The sequence below is a fragment of the Hetaerina americana genome, unplaced genomic scaffold, assembly GCF_022747635.1.
Source record: "Hetaerina americana unplaced genomic scaffold, ioHetAmer1.1.p SCAF_8, whole genome shotgun sequence".
Lineage (NCBI taxonomy): Eukaryota > Metazoa > Arthropoda > Insecta > Odonata > Calopterygidae > Hetaerina > Hetaerina americana.
The window spans coordinates 79,583,074-79,593,046 of NW_027287427.1; the positions used below are offsets into that span (position 1 = coordinate 79,583,074).

A 9,973-nucleotide genomic window follows, 5' to 3' on the forward strand; every position below is an offset into this window, starting at 1 on the left:
CTCAGTAACACTGCTAATTCTTTACACCTTAATTCCTATAGAGCTTGCTTCCAAAATACCATATTTTACACTGCCAAAATATTACTTTTGTGTATTTCCACATGAAAAATGTTGGCTACAACCTACCTTATGCCGAAGGACATTTTTTATGCAATCAAATTTGTACAAAGTAAACAAAAGAAAATGAATGATGAAATGTTTAATAATCCATTTCATTATATGGAGATGTGATAGTTGTGGAGAGAGAAAAGGATCGGGCAACAGATAATGTAAACTAATTTAACAATCAACCTATTTGCTACTTTCTGCCAACTGAGTTGTGAAGGAGAACATTCAGAGAGAATTGTGTGATCCATTAGCAATGGGAAAAAATGAGCATTTTAAGTGATTAGTGGTGCATCTTAAGTGGTAGATGAAATTATATCCCCTATAGGAAAGTTCAGGGGATCAGGAAAAACCAAGTCTCAGGCATGAAATAATCGTAATCAGTAGCATTTAATTGGATTTTACTGCAAAAAAAGCTATTCTTGATTCTGAAAAAGATAGCAATGGGTACATAATTGTATGTATGCAAGACGAATACCAAATTATTAATGGAATGAATAAAAAAATCAGGCACAACACACTTGATATACCAGAGAATATTTGGCTACCTTGGCAAAAATCTGCAAATAAGCACAGCAACATTTTCACAATTCTTCTTAGTAGGACAAAACACAAGGCAAGAATGATTCGGAACAACCTCAGCCACAAGTCCGCCAAGTTGATCTGGGTCCAATGCCAACATTTGAGGAGTGTACTGCCATGGAGGCATTTAAAGAGCCAAATGTAATTTAAAAAAAAAAGGTAAGTAAAAAGTCTGCATTACAAATAAGATACTACCAACATGCACTGAAACTGGTTTTAATATCTGGCTATGAAATATACTCAAAGTACTTACATTGCATTGAACTTTCCGAACTAATTTCAACTCCTCTTCAGTGCATTTCGAATATCTGTTTACAGCCCACAAAGCATCATCACACTTTACATACTCCTTTAATTCAATGGGTCGAAAATCATTGCAAAATATTTCTGCTTTGAGAAAAGCAGCAATTTCATCAAGGTTTCCAATTGTTGCACTCATCCCAACTATGTGAATGTTTTCTGAAATCATATTAATTTGAAAATTACCAAATTGAAAAGGGGAGAAATTACAGAAGTATCATCAAGTGAGAGTATTATAGCAAACATATAAATTTAAATGCCATTTATTGGATGAGGAAACAGCAAACAAGTACATGTAAGTGAATGTGTGTCATATCTTGGTTGCAATGGAAACTGAAAAGTAAAATTCTCTAAGATTTCCAGCATAAAATTTCCCTGAGTTTTGGCCCCATTAGATATTGCAATAGAGTTAATTTTTGCTTCAACTTGTTATTCAACTATGCTTGGTCTATCAGATCAAAGTTATCATTTTCACTAACCATTATTTTTGAGAAGTAATATAGGTGTCGGACAGATGCAAATGGAAGGCTAAAAAAAAGTGCAAATTATTCTACTAAATTAATGAAAAATAATAACGGCAATCCATGACTTATTTCCTTAACAACAGTTTCCACCTTACCACTTGCCAATTACGGTAAATGTATTTACGGTTTTGGAGCAAAACCAAGCCAATGACACGATAATCATCAGCATGAATATATATTTAAACATCAGAGTAATATTAACATTATACAGATAGAACCTCAACTAAAAAGATAAAACCTGGCCATTGATAAAAAAATACTAAATTGAGCAATTATATATATACCCTCTTATTACAGAAAGATTCTTCTACAGGAATTTTTCACACAGAAACCCATCATTTTGTCTATTGAAAATAGTAAATAGGTGTTCCAACACTTCTCAGTATCTGATATTTATGTTCCAAGGACTTCAGAAAACAATGTATGTCTCACTACACTGAAGTCATAGCATGTTAAGTATAGTTTCAGGCTCCTCAATTTTAAATCATTATCAAATGTTATCTTCCAGGGACACGGTTTTATAATTGATCGCATATCCTATCCATTTCTTCCTCCCTATGCTAACTAGTTGACATCATCTTACCATGAAAAAAAATCCAGTGCTTCCATATTAACAACAAAACTTGCATGGGGGTCACTAGTTAAGCCTCATCTCAATCAAAGTATCCAAGGCTACACTGTGAGTTACTAGGGTGATTGGGTTCTTTCCATGGAATTCCCAGATTGTTGGTAAATTTTACCAAATATCCCTGAGATTTTCAGTTTAAAAATTCCCTGAGATTTCCCCAATTTAGATACTCCGTCATCACCCTTAGCTCATATCAAACAAAAATCAAGGTGGGATGCCATTTTTGGTTGGCCATACATTAAACAGGAACAGCAACTTTCACTGTCATGAGCAGTTCCTCCACATTTCAGTGAATGAACTAGATGGAAGGGTTAAGAAGTCAACTTGGATTAATAAAATACCTTCTTCCTCATATAATAGTCGACTGTATCAATAAACTTACAATTTATTCGGAAAGCTTAAATAAAAATGTTTAGTATGTTTCAAGTGTTGCATATGGTTATATGGAAGGCAGTGTTACCTAATTATTCGGGATTTCACCCCATCTGTTCAAACTACACACAACAGAGTTAATAAAAAGAACAAAATTGTAACTAATTACAAAACATATGCATGCAATACCAAATACTGAAAAGCAAATCAGACCTCTTGTCCCAGTCTCACAATGCATGGTTAGTATCCCAGTAAGTATGGTAATATTCTCATGCAAACCTGGAAGCTAAACAGTTTTTATTCAATATTCAGGTGAGTTAGGTTAATAAATTATAACACGATTGAAAACAATTATTTTAATCACAACAGGATTTATCTCCCTACCTTTTAAAAACAGGATTTTGATCAAAAATGATTCAAGAATGGCTCCTCGTCCTCCAGCTTCACCTATCAAGTGCAACTCATCTACCACCACCAAACCTAGCTCTGAGAGACGACCTTCTTCTATCAAACTGTTAAGAAGGCCATGTGCTTTCTCAATAGTGGCAATAAAAAGGACCTGCTTACGGCGCCTCTTTCGCGGTGGGTACGTCCCTTTACCAGCAGCATATTCTTCCACCAAGAACCCCAAATCAACACCAAAAGGAGCCAAAGAACGAACCTGAAATAAGTTGAGCATCAGAAATAACTATAGGGTTATTTCAATACTGCTACATCATACATTTTTCTATAGAAATTGAAAATATAGATATGACAATGACTGAAATTTAAAAAATGAAGCTATTTACCTTCTCCTGAACAATGGATACATAAGGGAGAACGAAGATAACATTCTTTTTCCTACAAAGCAGCTCACGGAACATTAAAATTTCGGACACCAGAGTTTTACCTCCACTAGTTGGCAGAGAATAAACCAGATTTCTCCTGTCACGGACCACTGCAAGATTTAGGCATTTTTCTTGCCAAGCTGATGAAATTAAAATAAAGGGTCAAATATTAAACTAAAGATAACATACAATACACATGCAACAAACAACAATAATACTTACAATAGAGTTTGCTAATTCCCTTCGACTTTCGGATAAGTTCTTCAACTTTGGAGGGAAGACCATAAAAAGGCCCAACCTCAAAATAATTAGTTTCCTCTCGGGTGCTTGCGACCATGTTAACCATCACATTTTGAGGAATTTTCACTTCACTATCCGTTTTTACAGTTTTGGAAACTTTACGTGCATTATTTAGTAGGGCTAATTTTATTTTTTCTTGTAACGTTAATTGAGGTTGATCGACATTGGAGAGATTAGTGCTGCCAGGGTCGGACAAATTCCTATCGTTGACATCCGATGTGTATTCTTCACGCAAATCCACTTTCCCATCAGACTGAAAATTTGTATCGGTCGGGTTAACTGATTTTTCACCCTCCTCATGATTAATATTTGATAATTCAACGGTGAAATTGGCTGGATTATTAAGGATATCTTCGAAATCTTCTTCTGCAAACAGTTCTGGTGACGAGCATCGACTCACAAAACTGGTTGAAATTTCGCCATCTAATTTGAGTTTCTTTGACTTTTTCGTCCAATACTCTTTCTCCACATCTTCTACATTAACACCGTGTAAAAATGATTCATCTTGAGACAAAATGGTTGAACGACAGGAAGTACTCCAATCTTGAGAATATTTCCGGACCTGTCTCTTTCCCTCATCTTCCTTTCCAGGGCACTGCATCGAAAGGTTCCCTGAAAAAACGTACCTGTTTTCCGTTTGGTATTTACAGGCTAGTATTGTCATCTCTTTAGTAAATTGGACTAAGATTCATTCTACGCTGATAATCTGCATGTACAAAATAACTGAATGCCCTACTAACTGCACACTTAACGGAATATCATTTTACCTAACATTCATAAATATTCCACATAAGAAGCATATCAAGCATTTAATACATAACTGAAATACGCAACCATCGCAATTGTTCAACGAAGAAACTGTCAACGTTCGAAACTACTCAATACATACGAATCCACATAGAGAGAAATATACTAACATACAGCTTCACATTTTGAATCACCGACCAGTCGATTCTGAAATCGAAATAGCTAGCGTACTTCGAGATAAAGCACCGGGCAACTTGGGAATGACAACTGATTGAGTATGTCAAAAAGCGGGAAAACCAAAAACTGTATCACTAGCAGCAGTGAAATATTCGCTAGCGGATTAAATGCAAAATCGCAGATTTTGTACGGTTCTTCCAAGTTGATTATTTTATCATTCCAGTTAAGTAAGAGAGAAAATGTATCCTTAAATGGGGATTTTGGTATCGAATCCTTTTCTAACGTAACAAATCGGAACCTTTTTTTCTTTTAACTCCCCAGAACATTCTATTCCAATATTTTATTAACTACATAAATACAATATTACAATATTTTAGATGTTATATGACTGCCAATCGATATTTTCATTGTTCTCATAATAATTATCGAAAAGATTCCCGGACAAGTATTATTTCGTTTTCCCAACTTACGTTCAGTTTTATTTAAATATATATTTTAATCGTACCTTATTTTTGTATGCATCCGGGAATTACTGACAACTGAAAAAACAAGGTCGCTGGATCTATTTCATTTAGTAGTTAAATAATGATTAATAACAATAACGTATGTTTACTAAACATTAATTTGACTGTAACTACTGCCATAATTCATTCGAAGCTTACTGGAAGTTGGTTCGTACTTCCCGCACTTCTCATAAGATACATTCCAAAGCATCCTTTTTGACTCCTAAAGCACCATACTTTGTCTCAAAGGAATTATAAGAGTATTCCGATACGAGATTATCTTGAGGTTATTCCGATTTTTTAAAGAAATCATGAGAAACAGTTTTCGAAGACGTTTATACATTAACTCAAAAATATATTTGCAAAATAAGGCCGAATAAAAACTTGCCACACCAGGTATTAAGTACCTTTTTACTACAGCAATCTTCTCATTTTAATCACCAATCAGTTGCAACCTATTTCAACAGTCAGGTATAAGTATCCTATTTTGGCTTTTATGCTATGCATATGTTCTTAATGCTTTTTTGATCATTCGATGAAAATACAAGATACAGGTGTATCTTGCTGTGTATCTTTTCCTTTTCTATAGCTCAGCAAAGGGAAAGAGGAATTACAGTCAATATTTTAAGGCTTAGAATTCTGAAGAAGTAAGACTTCTATTTTACAAGACTACTATTATTTTTAGTAATTTATCAGTTATGGTAGGTTTGGAATGGACACAAGCTACCAAAAAGTACCATGACCATATCCTTACCTCTCTTAACAAAACACAACCCAACTTCCAACATTGGAATAAACCCCTCTCCAATTTGGAATACTTCTTTTTGCCCTTCATTCTATCCAACATTCCTAAACTATTCCTGTAATTTCCTCACTTGCCTGACATTCTCCCCTCTACCACAGTTATCAACATTTCATTTCCATACAAAATGCTATGCATCCATCTCTCCTGCCTCTTTGCATTACTCCGAACAATTTCCTCTCCTCCCACACCCCATCTAAAATTTCCTCATTTATTTTCTTTGTGTCTACTTCACTTTTTCCACCCATCTCCACACCCACATTTCAAAAGCCTCAATCTATGCCTTTCATCCTGCTTCAATGATCATGTTTCAGCACCATACATAATTATGCTCCACATCAAAGTTTTGTCAAATCTTTTCTTAACATCCTTACTTAAAATCTTTATCATCACATTCCTTTTCCTAGAGAAAGCCTCTTTGCCTAATGCAATTCTTCTCCTTATGTCCCAACTACTTTATGCAATTTGTTCCAAAACATTCCTGAGATATGTAAACTATTCCACCAGCTGTAGTTGTTTCTCTCCTATTTTAGTGTTTAACTTAGTCTTTCTCTTTCTCGAATACTGCATAGCCTTTTTTATCTAAATTTATTTTCATCCCATACTTGTTACACTGACTTTTCAATGCACTGAGTAGAGTTTGCAACCCCCTGGCAGATGACAAAGTAAAGCTTGATCATCAGCATACCTAATTTATTTTATGAATTGTCCACTCGCTTCCATTCCTATCTCCAGTTCCTCCCATGCCTCTTTTACCATTTCCTTCACATATAAGTAGAGCAGCAAAGGTGATAATGGACATCCCTGTCTTACTCCTCTTCCTAAAACTGTCCATCCATACTCTTTATCCCCCACTTATATTGAGCAGTCTGAGGCATGTACAGATTGCAGATAAATCTCCTATCTACCCCTATTTTCTGCAATACATTCATTAATTCTATTCAATTTACTCAACGAAACACCTTTTCAACATCTACAAAACTCTTACATCCTTAGTTTTCCATGTTCCTCTCTATTAGTGGCCTCATCACTGCTGTGGTAACATACATGCCTTGCTGCTAATGGAACCCTAACTGATCATCTCCTAAGAAATCATTAATCCAGCTCTCCATTGTTTTATTTATTATTCTGAGAACTACTTCAGCTGAATACAAAATCAAACTTATTGCTCTGTAGTCTTCACATATGGCTGCTATTCCCTTTTTTTGAGTAGGAACTAACACTGATCTGACAAAGCCTTCCTGCCAAATTCCTCTCTCACAAATACAATAAATGAGGCCATAAAAACTTTTCCTACCACCTTTTCCTAAACCTTTGAGTAGTTTTGTGGGAATGCTGTCGGCCCCCAGAGCCTTATTTGATTTCAATTTGCTTTATAGCTCTTTCTGTTTCACCAACAAGTAAACCTAGAACTAAGCTATCCTCAACTATGTCATATGCTCTAATGCTCTCTAATTTTGCTGGCCTAATGTCTTTGCCATACAATTCCTCTATATTCCTTCCATTTCTCTTGAATCTTTTTTTATAAGACTAAGTGATAATAATAAATATTCATCCACATTTGTAACGAGTGCGTTCACCTTTGTGTGTTCATATCACTCTCCTCTCATTGTGCTGTTGATTATTACTTTCATGTGCTACTGATGATTTCAACAAATGAATACCTGCAATTTCATGGAATTTGATGTAAATCACTTCACAGTGATTCAGTATGTTGCTCTAGTAAAATTAATTGACAATGAAGTACTGCTAACCACTGGTAATGATCATTTTTTTCTGTTCACAATGGATCCATGACCAACTTCAGCTGAGTTTTAACTCACTTCACAAGATAGTATGTATAATGAGATTGAAAATAACTTACATTATCTCTGATAGTGGGATGTCCGTATCTTTGTAACCAATAAAGGTTTTCTCTTCATCAGAAAAGTTAATCATTCCTCTAAAATATTACTGAAGGCTCCCAACCTTGACCAATAACAATCTGCTTACCCAAGATGCCTCATCTTCAACATTGCCAAGCATGAAATGTAGGATCAGGAGAAATATTGAGCCATATGTAACAAACCCTGAGGGAGTGATTTTCAAATAAAACAGAAAAAAACAATACATGAAGGTGTCCAAAATGGGCTAAGTTGGCAGTTTGGTCAAAGATAGAACAAAAGACCAGGTGATTGAACTTGTTAAGAGTAATTTTGATATTGAGTGCAAATCTTGTGAAGTTATTGCAGGGGTGAGACCATTTTTGTGTTCTGATCAACAAAAATGTGAGACCAAGTGAAAACCATCAATGCTGGCAATTATAATTTCGTTCGGATCCAGCCAGTGTCTAGAAATACAAACAATATCAGGCTGTTGATTGATTAGAAAAAGTTCAAGAACATTCATTTTAGATCAGATGCAGTGAATGTTTAAATGTAATAACTTTAAGACACTTTGGTTGGTAGGTTTAAGACTAGAGTTACAGTAATTTTTATTAACAGTAGTGGTCGAATCTTCACACATCGAACCTTTCAAATCACTATATCTGTTCACAGAATGTAGGCAAATAGTAGACTCTGGATCATTTCTTGGCTTGATAAATTTGTTTACAATTACTACATTCGGCCACAAGAGTAGATTAACAAGCTAGTAATATAGTAATAATCAGCATAATCAACGAAAATCTTCAATACACTACAGACCCTTTTTTCTGCAATTATTTCACAAAATTCACAATCAGCATTGAAATTACTTTTTTCATGTTCAATCACCTTGTTTGCATTGTATTTTTGGCCAAACAGCCAGCATAGTCCATAGTAGTATTAGCTTTAGGGGAGGTGACCAACAGCTGAGGTCATTTACATAGGGATGGATGGGAAAGACGGAAGGGTGGAGAGAAATACAGCATCAGTATTAGCCTCTTCTTGACAAAAGATGCCGAGGGGTCAACAGCTTTACGTCCAATCCAATGGACGGCATACTCACTAGGTGCAAGTGCTCTGACCAAAGCACCTCCAGTAGGGATCGGGATACCACCGATAAAGATCTGTCATCTCCAGGATTCGAAGCCAGGCCCCCTGGGTAGGAAACCACCACACCCCACATAGTAGACGCTAACTACTTTCATATCGGTGAATATGAGGGTTCGGTGGTAAGTCTGTAGGTCTCTGAATTCTGTGTCAAGAACCTATACTGCATTACAGTGCATTAGGCCGAATTCCCTTTAAACTGGTTTTACACAGTACCTTGATTTTTGAGTAGAAGGAGCTGAAATTCATCTTATACCTGCATTTCACAGGATAGGACTTCTTTACTTCTTCAAATAGACAAGACAACCAAAAAGTCCTAATTCATGTAGTTAATATAAAAAATGCAAAAATATGTCATGCGTGTGTTCACACACAAAATACCATTTTATTTTAAATAAATTTAACCCAGTTGTAATCATAAACCTCTGCACTTTTAATATATGGAATGTATTTGTATATGATTTGCCTCTACTACCATCTGGAAATATCTCAATCTATCAGGATTGCTGTGGGTAATCACAGTAGATCATTAATTAGAAATTGGCAATTTTTCACAAAATAAAATTTATTACAGCCAGTTTCAATGTAACTATATCATCATCAGGTGAAGGTGATGTAGATACATTGAAACCAGTCATAATAAGTTTTATTTTGAGGAAAATAGCCAATTTCTAGTTAATCATGATATTCCACATATCATGCCTAAAACGTCTCTTTTTATACAGTAGACCATTGATGTTCTGCATAATTTTAATTCTGCGCTCAACATCTTGGCATTAATAGGCCTAGATGATGGAGATCTATGGCTATACAGGGTTGCCTGTAGTATCTTAAGATCATTATTTAGGACATAAAGCTTGATACATTTCTTTATTAATCCTTTCCTAATTTCTAAGTGGATATATAAGACAACATTTTCCAGATTTACGTGTTATCCAATAAATTGGAATAAAGAATATGTACGGTTGTTTGAGGATTGCAAATAAAAAAACAAGGAATATTGAAACCTTTTTGACTGATAGTACAACATTAAGAAATTGCATCATGATGACACATGGTGAAAGATTTATGACAGCCACAGATGACAAATGAACT

The 9,973-nt window shown here is 35.1% G+C and overlaps 1 protein-coding gene across 1 annotated transcript in view; it reads right to left on the reverse strand.

Annotated features, from left to right (window-relative positions):
- mus301 (mutagen-sensitive 301) overlaps window positions 1-4,481 on the reverse strand; it is a 32,318-nt gene extending 27,837 nt beyond the window's left edge. The window contains exons 1-5 of the mRNA XM_071596578.1: window positions 3,561-4,481; window positions 3,300-3,478; window positions 2,896-3,172; window positions 941-1,146; window positions 654-799 (exon numbers count right to left, since the gene is read on the reverse strand). Of these exons, the coding sequence (XP_071452679.1) occupies window positions 654-799; window positions 941-1,146; window positions 2,896-3,172; window positions 3,300-3,478; window positions 3,561-4,302 (1,550 nt within the window). The 5' untranslated portion in view covers window positions 4,303-4,481. The remainder of the gene's footprint in view (window positions 1-653; window positions 800-940; window positions 1,147-2,895; window positions 3,173-3,299; window positions 3,479-3,560) is intronic.
- Window positions 4,482-9,973: the final 5,492 nt, after the last annotated feature.